The sequence below is a fragment of the Balaenoptera ricei genome, chromosome 1 (genome assembly GCF_028023285.1).
Source record: "Balaenoptera ricei isolate mBalRic1 chromosome 1, mBalRic1.hap2, whole genome shotgun sequence".
In the NCBI taxonomy this organism is placed as follows: domain Eukaryota; kingdom Metazoa; phylum Chordata; class Mammalia; order Artiodactyla; family Balaenopteridae; genus Balaenoptera; species Balaenoptera ricei.
In genome coordinates this window covers 15546930-15567376 of record NC_082639.1, presented here as the reverse complement: position 1 = coordinate 15567376, position 20447 = coordinate 15546930, and the positions used below count along the sequence as shown (strand labels likewise).

At 51.8% G+C, this 20447-nt stretch overlaps 1 protein-coding gene across 1 annotated transcript in view; it reads right to left on the bottom strand.

Annotated features, from left to right (window-relative positions):
- Nucleotides 1–17056, bottom strand: part of VWA5B1 (von Willebrand factor A domain containing 5B1) — a 39450-nt gene extending 22394 nt beyond the window's left edge. Inside the window, exons 1-8 of the mRNA XM_059895372.1 lie at nt 16918–17056; nt 14925–15077; nt 13407–13674; nt 9980–10125; nt 8946–9077; nt 8189–8313; nt 4439–4615; nt 487–597 (exon numbers count right to left, since the gene is read on the bottom strand). Coding sequence (XP_059751355.1) covers nt 487–597; nt 4439–4615; nt 8189–8313; nt 8946–9077; nt 9980–10125; nt 13407–13674; nt 14925–15077; nt 16918–17056 — 1251 coding nt within the window. The remainder of the gene's footprint in view (nt 1–486; nt 598–4438; nt 4616–8188; nt 8314–8945; nt 9078–9979; nt 10126–13406; nt 13675–14924; nt 15078–16917) is intronic.
- Nucleotides 17057–20447: the final 3391 nt, after the last annotated feature.

The window sequence follows — 20447 nt, the reverse complement described above, 5'->3', positions numbered from 1 at the left end:
ACTCTGTAGGATGCTCCCATTTTGAACATCCTATTGGGGCCAAGGGACCTCTTGTTACAAACTGTTACCTTGAGCCATGTGAGTGCCATTCTTAGCCCACTCGCCCACCTATTCACTCCTCTATCCCTTGCTATTCACTCCTTTAGCTCAATCTTGCATGAGTCTATCATTCTAATGAGATGGAGGCTTCAGTGAGTGGGAGGCCTAAGATATATCCTCTCCCTATCCCTTCCCTCTACCCCCTCCCAGTGTACATCCATACTTTGCCCCACATGATCTTTAGTTTAAGGAGGGGGGAGGCCAGAAGACTGCCTACATGGAGATAGCCTCCCTTTGGTTCTCTGCTCCTGGCATCATCTAGGTTCTATTTGGGTGAACAGGTTCTATGAGGGCAGGCCTCGGGGTTACCTCCTCTTTCCTCTTCCTTCCTTGCCTCTGTTTCTCACCACCTGACCCCTTCTGGTCCCAGCCATGCCCCCTCCTTACCTCATTGTAGGTCTGACTGGAAGGGAAGAGGGTCTTAAACGTGGATCCAAACCCAATGACATTGAAGAGGCAGGCTGGCATGAGGCTCTTAAGAGCCACCAGCATGGCATCCTGACAGGTAAGAAAGGAATTTTTAGGATGCAGGAAGGAGCTCTTACCTTGGCCACCACACAGCATTGTTCTCATACCAGCACAGAAGCAGCCTCCAAGTGGACCTTTCACCCTCTGTCTGCAGCCAACATCACTTTCTCCCCCAGATAAAGAAATTCGCTGATGTTGACCAGAGGCTGAGCCAAAGCCATCATCATAAAACTCCTCATCTGTGTAGCAAGTCTGATTTCTCAAAGCCATTCTCTTACAGTTTTCCAGTTTCGTTTCACCTCCTACTGACCCTGAGCGGTAAGGAGAGCAGGGAGTGCCCACCCCCTTCCACCAAAACAAAATTGACGTCTAAGAGAGGCACGTGGCCTCGTCCAGGTCCCACTGGTGATGAAGCAGCCTTCTGCTTCAAGGTCTGTGAGCATTAAAGAGTCTTAACCTATTTAACTATGCAACACCAGGAGACTTTGATCAAGGTATATTCTAAAAAATAATGACAAAGAGAGAAGGTGGAGGAGATGACAAGAGGGAAAATGATGATATTGATGATAATGATGATACAATGCAATGATAAATGTCAAGCAATTACTATATGCTAAGCAGTTTGTATTCATTATCTCATCTAACCTCTATAACATGTATTATAGCATAGTGGTTAAGGAGATACACTTTGAAGTTAAACATATCTGGGTTTCAATCTCACCTTTGCTATAACTAACTTGACCTTGGGCTAGTTATATCACTCCTCTGAACCTCAGTGTGGCACACAGTAAACATTCAGTAAATGGTTATTATTACCAACCCCGTGAGATACATATTAGTATCAATGCCTCTGTTTTACAGATAGGGAAACTGAGGCTCAGAGGGTTAAGGAATTGCACTGGATCCTAAAACCTGAGAACAGGACTGAGGCTTTCAAAGCATAGCTCCGAGATCTTTATTTATGTTGGCTCTGCCTTGGCACAGAACTCAGGAATGAGTGGCTTTCCCTCATCCCTATAGAGTTTATTGATGGCACCCCACGGATCTCAGCATAGCTTCAGAGAAACAAACTGTTACTCTCCAAAATCTTGAAGGAAACAGCAGCAAGTAGATCCTGGCAACTTTTACACCATATGGCCTTCCAGGCTCCACGGCCCTGCAGCCCCTCTTCCATTCCCCTCTGTAAATATTGACACTAATGTTCTGTCCATCTCCTTTTGTTGCTTGTGTCAATATGTTTTGTTTTTCTGCAGAAGAAGTCAATATCTGTTTATTTTTGCATTAGTTACTGATGTGTATTGCTGCTACGAGGAGACTCTGTTGATCCCTACGGATTGTCTCTGTTCACACCTATTAGAATTTTAAAGCCATGTTTTTGGCAGCAAGTGGCAGCTGAAGAATGAGACCAGCTGCAGGAAATTAAATTGGCTGAACTTTCCCCTTTGGCATGGCTGTTTGGATTTCTATTCTCTCCTACCTCCCTAAGCCTAGTTTTTCCTAAAACTTCAACCTAATGAGCCACCTAATGACTCAAGCAACCCCTCAATGGCCTCATTGTCAGTGGGGAAAGGGATGTGTGGCCTGAGTAATGACTTTTTCTAAAAGGGGCGTGTTTAGCAGAATGGATTGTGCCAATGCAGAGCCATTTGTGAAAGGATGACCTCGAGCTCGCTGAGCTGAACCGGAAAAGAAAGCAAGAGCGACTCCAAGGGGAAAGGGACTGAGACGTGAACCAAGTTATTGTCAGAGAATTCTGACAATAGGTCTCTAGTTCAGGAACTGGATTTCTACTCATAAGCCAGCTCCATTTAACTGGTAGTAACTGCCTGGAACACCAAGATGAGAAGGAGGTAGAGACTGAATCCAGGCTCAGCACTGAAAAAAAGTGTCATAGTCAATTACTGATGTCTGCCTGGGCTTGGAGGAGGGGAACAGAGGGATGTGTGACATATGTTTGCCCTCCCTGAATGAATCCTTCTTTCTTATTTTACAGAAAGAATAAATGAAGTCAGAGTTGAGAATCAACTTGTCCAAAGCCACATAGCGAGTCAGCGGTAGAATTGACCCCGGAACCCAGGCATTGTTTTTCTCAGAGCCATGTAGCAGGAATGACAATCAGAGAAGAGAGGTTTTCTCAGTGGAAGAGTCTGTATAATTCCCTATTGGCAATGTAAGGAAAATGAGCATTGAATTAAGATACAGAAGGTTCAGGCTCCCGCACCAGCTCTGTGATGTTGGGAAGAACATTTAGCGTCCTGGGGACTGAGTTTCCTTACCTGGAAAAGGGCAGGGAAAATGAATTAAATGCTCTCTGAGAGATGTTTTAGGTCTGTGATCCTATGATACGTTAGAGGAACTGAAGAGATGTCTTACAAATTGGTACAGCTGTGGAATGGAATACACATGGCCACACAGCCCTGGAGCGTGCTTCAGCACTCCAGCACTGTGGACAGGTCCTCACTTCAGTGCCTGCCTTTCATGGTGGCCAGGGGTGGGGAAAAGGTACCAACCAGTCCTGCATCCCAATGTCAAGAGGCTCAAACAAGAACTTGGATCTCATATATGACTGCTCTGTCATACTTCAAGACCAAACCCAGTCATAGAAAGGCTTAGGAGATAGCTGGCATCACAGCTCCCACTTAACCCCATTCCTCCTGGCTCCTTCTGTTGCTCTGGAAATAAGAGGGACAAGGTAGGGAGAGGGACAAAATTTCAGGTGACAGCAGAACCCTCTTCTTGTTCTCTCATCCTTTGTTCTCTTGAACTATGATCCTTTACTCAGTTCAATAAACAGCAACCAAGGGCTTTTTACACATAAACACAGAGCTAGACCCCATGGGGAGAGACAGATGAGAAAGATCTGGTCCTTTTCCTTAATGAGTGGATAATTCCAGAGGAGGAGACAGACATCTGCGCAACTAAAAATACAAGGAAGTGTTGGATAATGCCATAATTTTGGTGAATAATCTCCTCACGGAGATGGAATGCTTCTGGATGTGAGGGGAGGGTTTTATCACTCTTTCTCCTGCCCTCCTTCAGAACCCTCCAAAGCATCAAGACCATGCTCCCAGGCAGGCTTGGTTAACAGGGCTATGCCCCTCACTTGACTGTGAGCTCCTTGAGGGCAGGAACTATGTTTACAACCTACCGTCTTTCCAGGTGGCCAAGCACAGGGCTTTGCACATATTAGGCATTTGAAAAAAAAAAAAAAAAGATGAACCAAATCATTTCTACTGGATTCTACACATCCCTTAATGGCAGGGGCCATGTCCAATGAATCTCCAATGTCACATGGTAGAAACAGTCAGACAGACAGATATGGGTTTAATTTTAGACCATGATCTTGGGTACATTACTGAAACTCTCAGGATGGGTTTTCCTGTTTGGAAAATGGTGACAATCTGACCGACCTCATAGGATTATTCTCTGGATTAAACACCAAGCTGTGCATTAAGTGGCTGCACAGTGTCTGACCCATAGTAGGTCCTCAGCAAATGTTAGTTCCCTTCCTCTTCTCTCTGCATCCCTCTCCACTTAGTACCTAGTGAGGTGTTTTAGCCAGAACAGGGACACAACAAAGACGTGTAGAATGCCAAGGGAAGCTCCTGATCACTTCATCCCTTGTAAATGGACAGCAGTTAACCTCTGCTCAGATCACTTCAGGGGTTTATTTGGGGAGCAAGTTGAGTTTGGGTGGGGTTTCTGTTTAAACTGACATACAGAAAAGTTGTTTGTCATTTCTCTTAGCCATGGATAGTCATTTAAGGAACTGGTTCAGGTGTGGAAGGAGGGATGCTTGGGACAGAAAGTGCTGAGAAGCTGGGTACCCTGGGACCCTAGATCCTGGGGGTAGGGGTCCTCTGAGAGGTACCTTGACTCGGTGGATGTTGGTCCCATTCATGCTGTCGCTCCTGTCGATGAGGAAGATAAACTCGCCATGGGTCTTTCTTAGGTTCGGCTGGACTGACTGGAGGTCAGGACAGAAGTTGAGCATGATGACAGAATGGTGGGGAATGTCCTTGTGGAGGCGTTTCCGGATGATTTCTGTCTGGAGGAGAAAGGGAAACTCTCTCACTTGGGCGTTCAAGGGGCCCAGAGCTACTCCTGGGGGTCGTGCTGGTCCCCCACTACTCTCCAAGTCTTGTCAGGATCCCTCTCATCCTCTGTGTGAAAGACTTCCAGGTTGACCCTACCTGGCTCTTCTGCTAGACATTCACAGGTTGCAACAACAGAAAGGCCTAGGTTTGAACCCCAGCTCTGTCACCGTCCAGCTGTGTGATCTTGGGCAAGACCCTCCTCTGGGCCTGACTCTTCTTGTAAAACGGGGCAAATAATGTCCATTTCTCAGGGTGGTTCTGAGGATGAACTGAGTTGGCATGCAAATGGGAAGGTCCTGGCACACGTGCAGGTCCTCCGTTGAATAGTGGTTTCTTTCCCTTTCACACCCAGGGGATAAGCCACTCTCTGGCTCCTTTTGACTGTGGACTTGGATTCTCTGGTTTATTGATTCTCTCCCACTGATAACTTCCTACTCATGCTTCAAATTTTACCTCTTTGGAAAACCTGCTCCCATCTTCCTGGTGGACTTAATTACTTAGTTTCCTCATGCGTGAAATGAGGACAAGAGTACATACCTCACTGAGTTGTATGGACTAAATGCAATGCCTGTGAGGCGGCTTCCCAACAGAGAAACTGTCTACACAGCAACCATCAACGCTCTTGCCGCCGCTGTTGCTATTTATCATGGGGACCCAGGCATTTCTCACACTGCGAGTTTTTGCTCATCTCTCTGTCTCCCCTCCTACTTGAAGGCATGTCATGCTTGAGTCTCTTGTATCTCCAGGGCTTAACATAGAGCTTGGTGCAGAGATGGGCTCAGTAAACATTAAAGGAAGGACAGCACCAGAGTTCTGTATCTTTTCATGTGTTCTCTTAGTTGGCCTTGTCACACTGCTACTGAACTGTCCTTGACTCTCTGGTCACTTTGCACCAAATCTCATTTCCACTCTTCTCACTCTGCCGCCCTCTCTCTCCACCCCTACTTTCTCTGTCTCTGTATCTGACTGTCTTTGCGTGTACATATCTCTCTTTGTCTATTTCTCAATTTCTGTCCAAGGGTCCCTTCCTCAGTTCAGTAGATGACATCATCACCCGCTCAGGTGTTCAAACCAAAGACCTAAGAGTTGTCCTTGATTCCTCTCTTTTCCTCACCCCACGCACCCACTCCTTCAGCAGAGGGCTGCCTGTTCTGCAGCTAAAATACATTCTGAACTTGTCCTCTTCTCTCTGTCTCCACTGCAATCACCCAAGCGCAGGACAGTACCATCTCTTGCCTGGATCTTGGCAATAGCTTCTTCCTGGCCTCATTCCTCTACTTTTATTTCCCCGTTGTCCCTTCTATAGTGAGCAGGCAGTGTGATCTTTCTTGTTACTCTCTTGCTTAGGCAATAGTTTCCCCTCACACCTTGTACCAGGGCTCATGAAGCCCCGCTAAGGACTGACCCCTGCCTACCCATCCACCTCATGTTTGCCCCACATTTCAGCCATTCTGGGCATCTTTCTGTTTTCCAAACACATCATCATTATCCTGCTTCCAGTTCTTTGCATGTTCTTCCAACGCTTCACAATCCACCGGGTCTCATATTCAGACAGGCTTTCTCTAAACACCTGGCTAAACAGCACCCGATGCTCATCACTCATTATCATATCGTCCTGTTTTGTCTTTCACAGTCCCCAGCCCTCACCTAAATCTTGCCCATGCATTTGCTTCTTGTCTGTTCCCCTGTGCTAGAATATAAGCGCCATGAGGAAAGGATGTGTCATTTTCAGTGCTTTCTTCCTAGTGCCTAGAACCTACTGGGCACTTAGTGTTTGTTGAATGAATAAATGAGAGGATGAATCTGTGGGGGTCTTTTTGTCTGCTACTGACCTATGTGCAGAGACAAAAGAGACCTTTTTGTCTCTCTGTCTCTATTTGTCTCTGCTTCTCTCTGCATCTCCACCTCTCATACATAGTGTCTCCCCCTGTGTCATTTGCCCCCTCTTTGCTAAATCGCAGTTTTTGACAGCTCGTCCCACTCACTCTTCCTGATTGATGCCTCTGGATGCCCTCCTCCCTCCCACCGGGAGCTCCTTTGCCAAAAGCCACCGCCCAGCCTGGCCCTTTGGACGACAGAGCCCAAGGCAGCAAGAGCCACATCTGGTAGTGACAGGAGCCCGATTTTTGCCTCTCCGAGGCGTGGGGTCGGGGGTCCGGGCTCAGGATCCTCTGATGTCTCGAGCTCCCATTATCCAATTACAATAAACTCATCACTTCTTAGCAGCTGTGGGTTGATGGCTGTCATCCCTGGAGCTCATGAGAATACAGGGTATTTGCATAACCAACCCAAGGTGACAAATTAATTCTCATTTGCTTCAGTGGTCCCAGAGCTAATTGGTTTAAGGCTTGGCAGGCAGGCCTGGGAGGCTCATTGCCGACACCCCTTGCCCACGTGCTGCAGTTCTCAGAGCTGAGTGGCACCCCCTGGCATTCCCACCACCACTCTGAGAGCCTGGCTCCAGCTTCTTCTCCCAACTGACTCATCTGGGTGAGGGGGCACCTCTGCGAGGACACGTGTTTCCAGCGGGGTCTCTAACGTGGGGATGGGCATTGAGCCACCTACACCTTCCCTTCGCCATCTCCCCTACCCCCCACCAAGCCGGGGCTTCCAGTGGGATCTCTACCAAAGGGAATGATGTCATCAGCTGTAAGTTATCTCCGCGTTCTTGTCTGTTCCTCTGCCAGTCAGGCCAGCAGGAACGGGGGGCCCTTACATCCGGCACAATTGCCCCACATGAGCAAGGCAAAGTCCTTAGCCTCTTTGTCACCAAAGCCAACTCCTCTTTCCCAGCTCACCAGTTATTTTGGGTGCTAAGCCTCAGTTTTCTCATCTCAAAAGGGGAGACAGTAAAAAGAAGTATCCCGCGATTCTTAAGCCTACCTTGGCACTCAGGACCCGGCTCGATGTGCAGGGTCACGAGCAGGAGGGAGACTGCGGGGGTGGCTTGTGGCTGTGGCTCGGCATCCTCCTACCCCCCTTCCCCACCCCCAGCCCCTTGCTGATGGCGCCCTTATCCTTTCACTTCGTGGGGGAGGGGCGGGCAGAGGGAAAGGATCTTTCTCGGGCTTTCCCTGCTCTGCCTTTATTCTTTACCTAATAGCAAGCAAGGATCCCAGAGTTAGGAAGAGCAAGAGACCCATTCAGCAGGTGGGAAAAGGGAGGCCCAGGAGTAGAGATGGAGCCGGGAGGGCACCCAGCTATAGGGTCCTTGGTGCCTCTTGGGGGTGGATTAGCCTGGAGGAGACCAAGGTTGTTTCTGCCACCAGCCTAGAATTTTGCCTGGCTTAGGCACCTTGGTGGCACTAGGAGCAGGTGACCTGGCAGGAGGCGGGAGGGCAGCGCCAGGGTGACTGCCACATCTGGACATCCACTTTCCCTCTGCCACCAGCTTGCTCTGTGACCTCGGGCAAGTCACACCCACCCCCAACCCCAGGTTCAGGCTCCTCATTGGTCCAGCAAAGACCAAGTCCCCAGTGCCACCCCAGTTCTGCCACCATTGATGTTGCTTCAGTCACCCTCACCTTTCGCTCTGCACTGCTGTCCTTCTTCATCCCTTTAATGAAATCTGTTCTTCCCTTCAAGTGCTGGTCAAACTCTCCCAGGGTCATGTCCCCTTTCTCCATCAGGACATGTGGCATGTAGGGCTCTGCAGAGATGAGATCAACTCTTGGCACTTGCCCGAGGGTGAGGGTGATGCTGGGGGCCTCGGTGGAGTGGCAGATCTTCACAGTGGGGAGGACTCCCAGTTGGAAGAGGGGGATGGGATCCCTGGCTGCTTGAGGCAGTGTGGGACCCTGAGAAAACTCCTTAGCTGGGAGGCAGGAGAGCCTAGTGGCTGTGGGTGATTCACTGCCCCTCCCTGGGCCTCAGTTTACCCATCTGTAAAATGGGAGTGATTCTGGGCTCTGATCTTTTTGCATCTAAACATTCGATGAATTCGTAAAGAGACAAAAGAGTTGCTCCCTGAGAGTTCAGAGCTGCCAGGGTCTCATGGAGCTTAGGGTTTCAAAGATCTCTGCTCAGCTGGCCTGGGGGCAAAGTGCACCACTGGGTGGATGAGACCCTGGGGTCTCAGGAGCTAGAATGGGGCAGGAGACACTCGGTTCTGCCAGTTAGCGCTAAGTTTCCCAGGAGGCAAGTAGTTGGTCTCCTCTCCTCTGTCACGCGCCCCTACCCTCTCACTGGCCACTGGGTGGGGGGCCACGTGTCTGTGCCCCATGGGATCAGCACCTCCTCCCTCCCACAGGCATTCTGGGGGCCCCGCCTGGTGCACAGTACCGCTGGGGTGGATGAGGATCTCCACGGGCCGGTCGAAGGTGTGCCTGTTGGCCAGGGTGATAATGATACTCTTGGCCGAGCGTGCAGACGGGGCGGCATCGGCTCGGATCTCGTGGGTGGGACTCTCCACCCCTGAGTGGCACAGAAAGGTGGGATAGGCTCAGGAGTTCCCGGAGAGAGAGGGGCTTGGTGGGGGACCCTGAGACTCAGGCCAGAGATGACTGGCACTCCAGCCCCATCAGGGGCTCCTGACCTGCTGTGTAAAACCGTGGACAGACCTTCTCAATTTCCCCATCTGCAAAAGGGGGGCTTAGCTAGATGGGATCTAATGGCCTTTCCATCCCTGACCTCACGATCCAGTGGGGGTCAAAGGAATGGCTTCCTCACAGGGCACAGAAAGATAGAAAGAGCTCCATGCTCCATCGGTCAGCACTCCATAAATGCCTCTGTGTTGGGATGTCCTGTTGCTCTGGGAGAACGCTTGTTGACAAGAAACCACACCCTAGTGTCTTTTTAAAACCTTGACTGGGTGGGGGAGGGGAACCATCAGAACAGTGGTACCCTCCTCTGGCTGCTCGTTAGAATCGCCTGGGAACTTTCCAAAGTTCCAATGCCCAGGACTCACCCCAGACCAATGTCATCAGAAGCTCTGGGGTGGGGTCTAGGTGGTGGGATTTGGAAAGTTCCCCAGCTGATTCTGCCATGCAGGGGGAAGAGCAGGAAGCAGCTTTGTGGCTGTGGCTCCAGAAGAAGACCGAGGACTGCGGACTTCGGACGGCCATGGCCTCGTAGGCATTTCCCCAGGGAAGCCATTGGGGGGTGGGGGGTGGGGACAGCCTTGAAACCTGTCCTTGGGAAAGACTCATCTTGGGCCACATGTTGGGGAGCAGGAAACGGGGGCGGAGGGGCATGAGCTTCAGGTTGTCTTCCATCTGGGCTGGCCAGCCTTCCCTCCCTCCCCTTCCTTTCCCCACCCTGCCGTGGCCTCGAATCTTCTTTCCAGCCCCATCCGGGTCTAGCCAGCTCCCTCTCACCTGCGAGCAGGCAGGGCCCACGGATCTCCAGCTGGAAGTTGAACTCGTATTCCATGGGGTTGGACACATCGGTGTCCAGGAGAGTCGCCAGGCACAACTTGTTCCAGGAATCCAGGGCCTGGGGGCCGAAGCAATGCTTGTCTTTGCTGGGAAGGGGGCCGAGAGGAGGAGGAGGCGGCCAGTCAGGGCTGAGGCAGGGGGCCAGCAAGAGAAGACATGGAGAAAACGGCAAGTCCCAGGCCGCCCTGGCACCCCTGCAGCCCCACTCACAAAGGGGCTGAGGAGTTTCCTTCCACCCCAGATCCTGACATTCCCACTCAGTCTGACTGCCGGGAGAGCCTGGATTCAGACCTAAGGTACCACCACCCACGCCGGATGGGCCAGGCACCAGGCATGGGGGCTCACGCTGTTCTCACCACGCCCCCAGAGGGCGGCCTCAGAGCCCTCACCTCCCCCACCTCCCACGTGGGGAAACCGAGGCTCAGCAAGATGAGGCCACTAGCCTACGTGGCCACCACTGGGACACGGCAGAGCGTGCGTCCTCACCCGGGTCTCTCTGGCTCGGCCGTGAAACAGTTTACACTATGTCACATCACTTCTGGAATACCTGCTCTGTCTCTGCAAGCTGGGAACCCTTGCGTAAAGCCACTTCTCTGAGTCTTGGTTTTCTCATCACTGAATGGGGATAATGATGACACAGCTGTCTTAAGCAAGCGCTTAGCAAAGTGTCACCGCTGAACGCTCAAGTCTCTGGCCCTCTATCCTTGTCATCCCTCACCCTGTCTCTGGTCCTGCTCTATTTCCCTCCCCTCTATGGTCATGCCCTCTGAGGTCTGAATATGCACATATTTTTGTAAAACACACCATGACATTTGGTTGAAAAGAAAGCATTGTATTAGGAATCTCATTCAATTGCTCCCCTTTTTTTCACCCAACACTGTGTCTTTAAGCTCTGTCCAGGTGGCTGTCTGCAAAGCGAAGTCTTTGCTGCTGATGTGCTATGGCTTGGGGCCATCTGTTTTACTGTACTTATTTGTTCCTGCCTTCACCTCCCTGTGTCCACAGACACCAGCACCATGAATATCCTCATCCATGTGTTGTTTTTGGACATATAGAAGGATTTCTCTGGGATCCCTGGGTCAAAGGGCACACACCAAATATTGCCTGAGATTGCCTTCCAGGGTGGCTGGGCCAGTTTCCACTTCCACAAGCAATGAACAAGAGTTTCCTTCTCTCCTCATCTTCACGAACACTTGGTATTATCTATTTTTCTTATTTTTTCCCATGTCACTCTATCTAAGCAACTTTGAGGTTCATCAGAATTTGATGCAGGTGTCTCCCAAGAGCATCTCTGTTAACTCTGCCTGCTGGAACGGGCAGGAATTAGCTTATCAGGGCCACCTCAGGGGCACCGGGGACTCCCTGGCCTCTTGTTCCCTGATCCACCGAGGTCTTGAATGCCCCCAGGTCTGCTAGGTCCTGCCTCTCCCATGCACCTGACTTGGCGCCTATGGCAGCATTTACATAGATGACACACGAGCTGATGTTCCCTGGCCTGAGACTGGCTGGTGCCACCAGCTTCTCTGTTGTACCAACAAGTGTCCTTACTCTAGATTTCGAGGCCCTACACAGTCTGACTCTCCCACTTTGCTAGAGTCTTACTAGCCTTCCAGCTGCTCTTCCAACACACCAAACCTGTTGCTGCCTCAGGGCCTTTGCACTTACTGCCCGCTCTGCCCCCTGCCCCGAATGTTCTTCTTCCAGTATTCTTCCATGGCCAGACCCCTTCTTTCAGATCAGGCCTCAAATGTTGCCTAAGCCCTGTCTATTCTAGCGAAACTAGCACCCACCCCATCCTCTCCCCCTCTAGTCTCTGTAGCATCTGTCTCCATAGAGCTCATCACCCAACATATGACATGCTTGTGGGCTTATTACTTTATTGTCTGTCTCCCCCCCTTAGAATGCTAGCCCCACGAGGGCAGGGACCTTGTCTGTCTAGTTTACTGCTGTATTCCCAGCACCCAAAACAGTACCTGCCCCATGGTAGGTGTTTAATTACTATTTGTGGGGTGGTTGAGGAGTGCCCTCTGGGCTGGCCCCACGTGGGAGGCTAAAATAACCCCTCCCCGTCAGGTCACCTTGAGGTCAGCACTTTAACTGGTGGTGTCCAGGGGTTTGCTGTCACTCTCTTCTGTGTCCCAGTGGGCACGTGCTCCCAGCTGCCCCCATAGCCCATCCAGGGTATGTACGAAACTCCTAAATACATATGGTACATCTTCCCAGATTTCAACTTGGCTCAAAGATTCAGGCTCAAAGCTGGGGAGGGGGAGTTAAGTAGTTTAACTGGTAATTAATTCAAGTGTTATTTTTCTACCACAGTGGTGCTAATATACTGTGGAACAGATTTTTTTTTTTAATGACATGAATTGAATGATAAGATACACGACTTCAAAAGACATCTCCTGTATGCATCAGGCTACCTTAAAACTGGCCTCCTCTCTCCCTGCAGAGGAAACGCTAGTCCCCCAGGGCTTATAGGTGGGAAAATGGGAGGAGCCCCGATCTCAGCTGCAGGTGCCTCAGGCTGTGACCCACCCCCTTTTCCCTCCTCCCCCAACCGGGGGAGTACAGAGAAACTGTCCTGGAGTGTACCCTCCCCGCCCTGCTGAAAACCCTTTTTAATGACTCCTTGTTGCTTCGGGGAGAAATCCAAAGTCTGCCAGGGCCACAGGGTGTCCTGTAACTCTGCAGCCTCATCTCATGTCACCCGTCCTTCAGTCCCCCTCTGTGGCCCTGTCCTTGCTGCCTCAGGGCCTTTGCCCCTGCTATTCCCACCTATAGGAACGCTTCTCTCTGTGCCTATATCCATCCCCCTCCTGGCTCAGCCCTCAGCTGAAATACCACTCCTCAGAGAAGCCTGACCAGGCCCCCAGACCCCCTCCCACCCCGGTTGGGTCTCTCTTTTATACTCTTAGCCAATGAACCTCTCCTTTACTGCACTTTTCACATAATTAATTATGCATGCAAGTTCATAAACAGTTCACATTAGCTGTGTTATCTGTTGGATGATGATCTCTCCCACCAAGTTCCAAAAAGGTAAGGGACCATGTGGGTTTCGTGTCCTCTGGGTCCCTAACACCCACCCCAGTGTCTAGCACTTAGGTGCTCTGAAAATACCTCTTGAGTGCATTAAAGAAAAACGCCTGGAAATTCTGATACCAAGCTGTCCAAATCCTAACACTTCTGACCAGTACCAACACAGAGCATTTCAGGGAGATTCTTAAGTGCTCGAAATGTGAGCAGGGGAGGGACAGTTACTGAGACGGGGGCAGCTACAGAGCTCAGCCTCACCTCCTATCCTTCCCACCCACCCAACTCCCTGCTGCCCACCCGGGACTCTGGGCTTGTCTGGGCGGGGGCTCCTCACCCGTGGGTCTGTTGGTTGGAGGGGCCAGTGCTCTCGGTGCAGAACTGAGGCACGGTTGGGGCGCAGACAGCAGGTAGCAGGACCCTCACAGCCCCGCTGGGCAGCGTCGGGAGCTCCGAGGAGGTGCTGACGAAGATGGTGACGTTCTCCATAGGGGCGACGGTCCCCAGGTTGACCACAAAGAGGATCCGCTCCAAATCCTCATCCAAAGCCACCTTTCCTGGTGTGCAGGAAGGAGGGATGATGCAGAGTTTCCTAAGTGCCAGGCCTGGAGTCAGGGACTGTGCATACACTCTCCCCCATCCCCTCTAAGCTTGCTGTGTGTTAGGTTAGAGCAGCCTGTTCTGCTGATGGGAAAACTGAGGCTCAGCGTGTGGGTGCAATTTGCTCAAGTTACTCAACAAATAACTAATTTATTGAACCAGGATCTGAACCTACGTGGGTCTGATGCCAGGCCTGTGTACTTTCCACTGTATCCTGCAGGGAGTGGGAGACTGGGACCCACAACTCCCCAACAGAGGGTCACATCTCTATCCGCAGACTCTATGTCCCCCAGAGAATCACGGTGGAGCATTCCCCCCTCCCCCAGGATCCATGCTGTCTCCTTTCATCTGAAAGGCCCAGCCCTCATTCCTTCTTAGCCCATCCTACCCATCCATCCAACCCCTCCACAAAACCCTCCCTGGTCCCACCTGGACCGCTCTTTCCCTCCTCTGACATTATCTGGACCACTTTTGGCATAGTCACTGTCAACTTCCTATCATGGTCACTACCGGGCATGTCCGAGCTATTCTTCCAGGCTGGAAGAAGTCCTAAAATCTTGGGGGAAACTTTGCATCTTACACATCGTGAGTGTTCATTAAAAGATTCTTGAACATCTCAATTATCAGGTGAAAAACTTCACCTCCATCATAAATCCAATGGTAAGAATCTCATATCATATGATCCTTGGTCTGGACTCAAGCCTTGGCTCTGCCACTAACATGCTGTGTGACCTTGGGCCAGTCACTCACCCTCTCTGAGACTCAGTATCCTCAATAGCAGGCATCAGTATCCAGGCTGTGAGTACTTACTCTGTACCAGGGACTGTGATGAGTGTTCTGCATGCTCTTTGTTGAGATTTGGATGCATAGGATTATTAGTTACAGTTTACAAATGAGGCTTAATTTCTTATCTAAGCTTGCAAGCAGCAGGATAGGCAGTCAAATCCTGGTGTGACTCATTCTACAACCTCTGAGCTTAAATGACATGCTCTTCTGTGTTTTAGAGATATCTTAACAATCCTTCTGTTGCCTCCTTTGAGCCTTACCACTCTTTCCAGGTGAGAACAGAAACAATTACCTCTATGTTCCAGATAGTAAGGTGAGGTTCAGAGAGGTTAATTATTGGCCTGAGGTCACACAGGATTCCTGACTCTTAGTGTAGTGCTCTCTCTACCCTATCCCATTGCTGCCCTTTCAGTCTGCCTGAGACTCCAGCCATGCCCAGGCCCTGCCACAGTCTTTCTGGCCTTCTTACCTGTGACAGTTGCAGCTCGGAGGCCGGTGGCATCCAAGTGGCCACCCTCCATCTTGGCTTTGTCCTTGATCTGTACTGTCACGACTCGGTCGGCAATGACTGCCTCAAAGCCGATCACCGTGGTGTACTCATCCAGTGGGTATACAAAGAGACCTGCCAGAGCGGGGCCCAGCATTGCGGGGTGCCCCTGACCCACTCTGCATGCCCCACCCTGGAGAAGGAACTGGAGCCTTTGGTCTGCCATCCGAGTGGATGGTACTCACTGCCACTTGGAGGACTCCAGAGAGAACTTGGGCTGGGGCCTCCTGGTTCCGGGGGCTGGGCAGGAGATGCACAGCAGCAGGTTCTTTGTCAGCTGCAGGGCAGCTGGAAAGGGACGGCTGCTCCCCTGTCCCAGCCAACTCTTACTCTGCTGGCCTGTGAGGCCGGTGTGACCAGGGCTTCTGAGTTTTCAAGAGAGAGTGGAAATCTGGATTTTTACGTGACCTGATGTGTGGGACTAATAAGACACCTCTGTGTGGTGGTCCCGTGCGTGGCGCCCAGGAGCTGGGGCTTTGGAGGAATAGGGCTAGGGTTCTAATCCGGGCCCCGCCCCCTTCCCCAGTCTGGTGACCTTGGCTAAAAACATTTAGCATCTCTACGCCTCACAGCCCCATCTGTAAAATGGGGATAATAGAGCCAAACTCAGGGTCGTTATGAAAATGGAAAAAACAGTCACCACTTATTAAACTATATCCCCCATAGTGCGTGCCCTACATCTTTATATCTCAGTGATTCTCGAACTTCAAGAGCACGTGAATCACCTGGGGGTCTGGTTAAAATGCAGATTCTGATTTAGTGGTTCTGGGACAGGGCCTGAGATTCTGCATTTCTAACCAGCTCTGGGTGATGCCGATGGCTGGGGTACCACACTCAGAGGATCAAGGTCGTATCTCATTTTATCTGCCCACTAACATGAGGGCAGCACAGTGCTGGGCCCATGGTGAACTCTCCACAAATCCCAGCTTCCCATCCCTCAGTTTCCTCATCTATAAAATGGGGGGACTGTTCTTTCTGCACATGGAAAGCCAAAGGACTGTCCCAGAGCTGTTCAGTAATTTAGTCCCTGGGTTCCTCGCGGGTCTCACTTTAAGCCACCCTCTATAGGTTTCCTTAAACAGAGGAAAAGGGTCGTTTGCTCTGCCCAGGAGATTTCCGCAGGGAGGAGACTTTCCCTCGCAGGTTTCTTTTGGGAACTGAAAGAGTTTCAGAAGCTCAGGTCAGGCTGGAGGGTGGTGCCCCGAGACATGAAGTTTGGGGGTTAGGAGGCCCCCATCACCGTGGATGAGAAGCAACGCTAACCATAACAAGCCTTTACGCAGGACCCTCCTGGCCAGCCTGCCCGTAACTCCCTTCCTTAAATGCAAGGAGAGGAGTGTGATTTACAGACACCTCTTGCAGGCGAACGCCGGTCCACACTCCTGACTGCCTTGCGCTGATGACTCATATTTGCAGACTGTTTTCCATTCCACGCTGTCCTTCCTCATGTATTACCTCGTCTGTTCCTCCTGCAAACCCTGGCGTCCAAACAGGTGCAGGAGCGCCCTGATGTCGAGAAGGACAGCGGCTTCCCCAAGGTCACGGGCACGAGAGCCACACCTACGACTGGGAGCTCCTGGCTTCCACTGAGTCTGGATGCCTCTCCTACCGTGAGGTTCACTGGGGAAACTGGAGGACTGACTACCTGACACAGGTGGGCATGGCTTGTGAACATAAATAGGGCTGGGACAGTGGGCTGGGGCCGAGCCCCAACCTGGGTTCGAATCCTGACCTGACTTGCTACCAGCTTTAAAACCTGCAGGGCAGAAGTGGTGTTCCTATTTCACAGATGAGGAAACTGAGGCTCAGGGAGGTGACATGACTTGTCCGGTGTGAATCAGCTAATACATGTCAGGGTGGGGATTCTGCTTGGAGGAGCAGGTGGTCCCGGGGAAGCCCCAACAGGGATCCTTACCCTGGAAGGGCTGGGCTTCCAGGTTGCCATAGGTGAGGGAGGCGGTGAGACCCAGGGCGTAACCACTGACAAAGGAGGTGACGTCGGATGCGGTGAGGGGCAGGGCTGCCCCTGTGATCTGGTTCAGCAGACCAGGCATCTTGCTGGCTACTCAGCCTTCAGGGCCTGCAGGAGACAGGAAGGCAGGGAGTGGGGAGAGGCCCCCCATCCCTCCCCAGCTCCGTTCTCCCACTTCGGCCCCCACAGGAAGTCAAAGCATTGCTCTCTTCACTTCCCCCAACTACTTCCCACTCAGTGACCCACGGTGACTCTTGACCACCCCTCAGAAGACAAGGAGTGGTCATTCCATTTCTTTCCATTTCACGGTAGAGAGACTGAGGCCTAAAGACACGTGACCTGCCCGGATTCACTCAGTGGGTGGGAGCGCAGGCAGGGTTAGAGCCCAGGCAGGCTCACGTCCAACCTGGGCTCCTCCATGGGCAGTGCTCTCCGAGCTCCGGATGGGAGTCCAGGGGCTCTGGTCCCATCCCTTTGTCGGTCCCGTGATCTCTGAGCCTTAGATGCTTCCTCTGCAGAATGAGACGGTTGGAATAGCTCACCAAGCCCCTCCTTCGCTGACTGCAGTGAATCTAGCCACTACAGTCAACATGTGGGGTGTAAGGGAAGTGAGGAACACCCACCCCTCCAAAGATACGAAAGTGAAAAGAGCCACCATCCCTCCAGGTGTGCAGACCAAAAGCCTGGGGGCCGTTCTCGGCACCTCTTTTTCCCACCCCCACACCTAAGCTATTGCCAAAGATCATGATTTACCTCTGGGAAGAGCCGGGCATCCATCCATGCCTTTCCTCCTCTGCCACCAGCATCCCTGTCCCAGCCATCACCACCTCCACCTGGACCGCAGCTCCTAACCGGCCTCTTGAATATACTCCTCCCCCCCAACCCCGGAATCCATTCTCTACCCAGTGGCCAGAATGAACAGACCAATGCGCAAGTTGGACAGATTTCCATCACCCCCGCCACCCTCTCTCACCCACCAATGGTTTCCTATTTCTCCTAGAATAGAGCCCAAAACCCTTTTAAAATTTTGGCCTAGGGCCCTGTGTGATCTGGCCCTGCCTGCCTCTCTAGCTGATCTGTCATCACGTTCCCAACCACACTTTGTGTGTCTCCCAGCTTCCGTGCCATCCCTCAGATGTGTCCTGTGCTCTCTCCACCTTTGTACTTGTCACCCTCTACCTGGAAGGCTCACCCCATGACCCACTGTAAACTAGTGACCTCCTATTGTCCTTCAGTGTCAACTCAGGGCCCCCTTTGCCGGGAAGCCAGTCCACGCATGCCCAGTATCCTTCCTCTGCCTCTTACAGAGCCGAGCTTCCCTCCCTCGGAGCACTTCCGTTAGTCTGTAGGGATGCATCTTGTTCCCGTGAGATTACTTTATTCACGTCCGTCACCCCGTCTGGAGTGCACGCCCCTGGAGGCCAGGTCTATTTTTGCTGCCCATGGCGTCCTCAGTGCTGACTGAATACACAAAAGGATGCATGACTGTCATCATTCCAACACCAAAGACTTCGGAGCGCTTCTCAGGGCAGGGTATCGAGTCTCTAGGAGGTTCCTGAGACCCTCCCAGGCAATCACCTGCCTTCATGAGGTGGGGTGGGAGTGGGAAGCAAAGTCAAACAAAGGGTGTGGAATACGAATTTGAGATTCTTTCTGGATCTTCCTCTCCGTGATGTACGTGGCCAGGCAAAGCTGCTGCGGGCTGGTAGCCTGTTGCCGTTTATTTGCAAGGCTGTTCAGCGAGTGCTGATTACTCTGCCTTTTCTCTGAGAAGGGAACTCTTTGCTTCTGCGTCCTCCTTGTGTCCCCAAGCAAGGGTCCTCGGCTGCCCCCTCCCTCGCTGCCAGGCCAACAGTGTCTTTTTAATTATGTTCTCTCTGTGGCTCCGGCCCAGACAGCTCTCAGCCCTGGCTTATCTGCAGTGGGCTGACTGACAGCAGGAGGAAGATAAGGAGCTGGGAGGGAGCAGCTGTATCCCCAGCTGCCTGCTTTCAGGAGTTCTCTGTCTCAGGGGCCTGGCCCAGCCCAGAACAAGATGGAGGAGGTCATTTCCTGACAGAGCCTCATCCCCTGCCATCCACACTCCCGCCCTCCTCCTCCTCCTCCTGGTTCCCTCCTGTCCGGAATGCTGATTGGGAAGCAGCACCCAGACGTGTGGTGGACTTGAACTTAAGCTTCAGTTCAACTCGAGGTAGAGTTTTGCCAAGGACATCTCAGCCAACCCACTCATCCTACACTGCCCTGTGCCCACCCCAGCTTCCTGGGGTGACTCTCACCCAGAGAGTGGGGCTTGGGTGAGCGATGTTGATAACACAGGCAGACTCACGCAGCACTGACTCTTTAACAATGTCAGCCCTCTTGGGAAGAGTAAACTTGAAATTCTGCAGGGCCTAATTCATGCAGTCTTCATCAATTCATCCAGCATTGATAAGCACCTACTGCGTTCCAGGCCCTGAATTAGCCACTAGGCATACAAAGATAAGATACAACTCCGTCCTTAAGGAACTTAAAATCCAGAGGCAGAGGAGTTGGGGAGTGGGGGAAGATAATAGTAACAGCAGGTGGAATTTGTTGAAAATTGAAACTGTGCCAGGCACACATCTCATTTAATTCTCACAACCTTATAAAGTGTATTGTTTTGCAGGTGAGGACATCGAGGCCTCAGATGCGTTTGGTTTTGCACATGAGTTTGGGGTGCCCCAAGGACATACTGGTACCCAGGGTGCGTGTGCGGGACTTTCTCCTGGAGGAGCCCAGGGGCAGCCCCACGAGAGATGGGGACCAGAGCAAGTAAGGCTGAGTATCCCCCCTCCAACCATCCCAACCTGGGCCTCCAGTGGGCATCAGGCCACAGGAAACTCCTAGGAGAGACCTAACAGGGAGGAAGCCACCAGCATCATCCCCAAGACAGTGTGAGAAGCCAGGCTTGGCCTCAGGAACAGTGTGGTGTGAGCGGGGCTGAGGTGGTGACAGGGGCTGATCTTAGTGTGGCAGGGTCAATATTTCACTAGGCGTTTACCCGCCTCACCTCCTTCCTGATCGGCCAGACCACCTGTCTTTTCCCAGGTCCTTGACTTTTGGGATGCAGAATCTGGGCTGGTGAGGTGAGAGAAAAGAGAAAGGGGAGTGAATGGGCTGGGAGAAGGGATGGAAGGGGCCACTAGACCTTAGAGCAGCCAAGGGGAGAGTGAGGGGGCGGGCAGGAAAGAGGATTTCTAAGAAGTGAGTGAGCCACTGTAATCCCTGGGTATTCGTCCCCTCCTTTATAAAACCAGGTGAGTGGAGGGGCCAATAGCTCCCATCTCATCAGCACTGTGAAGATTAAATTGAATAATGTGTACAAAGTACCCAGCACAGTGCCTGGCACATAGTAGGAGCTCAATAAATATTTGTAACGTGAAATGAATGAATGAATGAATGAATGAATGCCGGCAGCCTCCCAGGAACACTAACCTTTAGAGGTCACCTAGGTG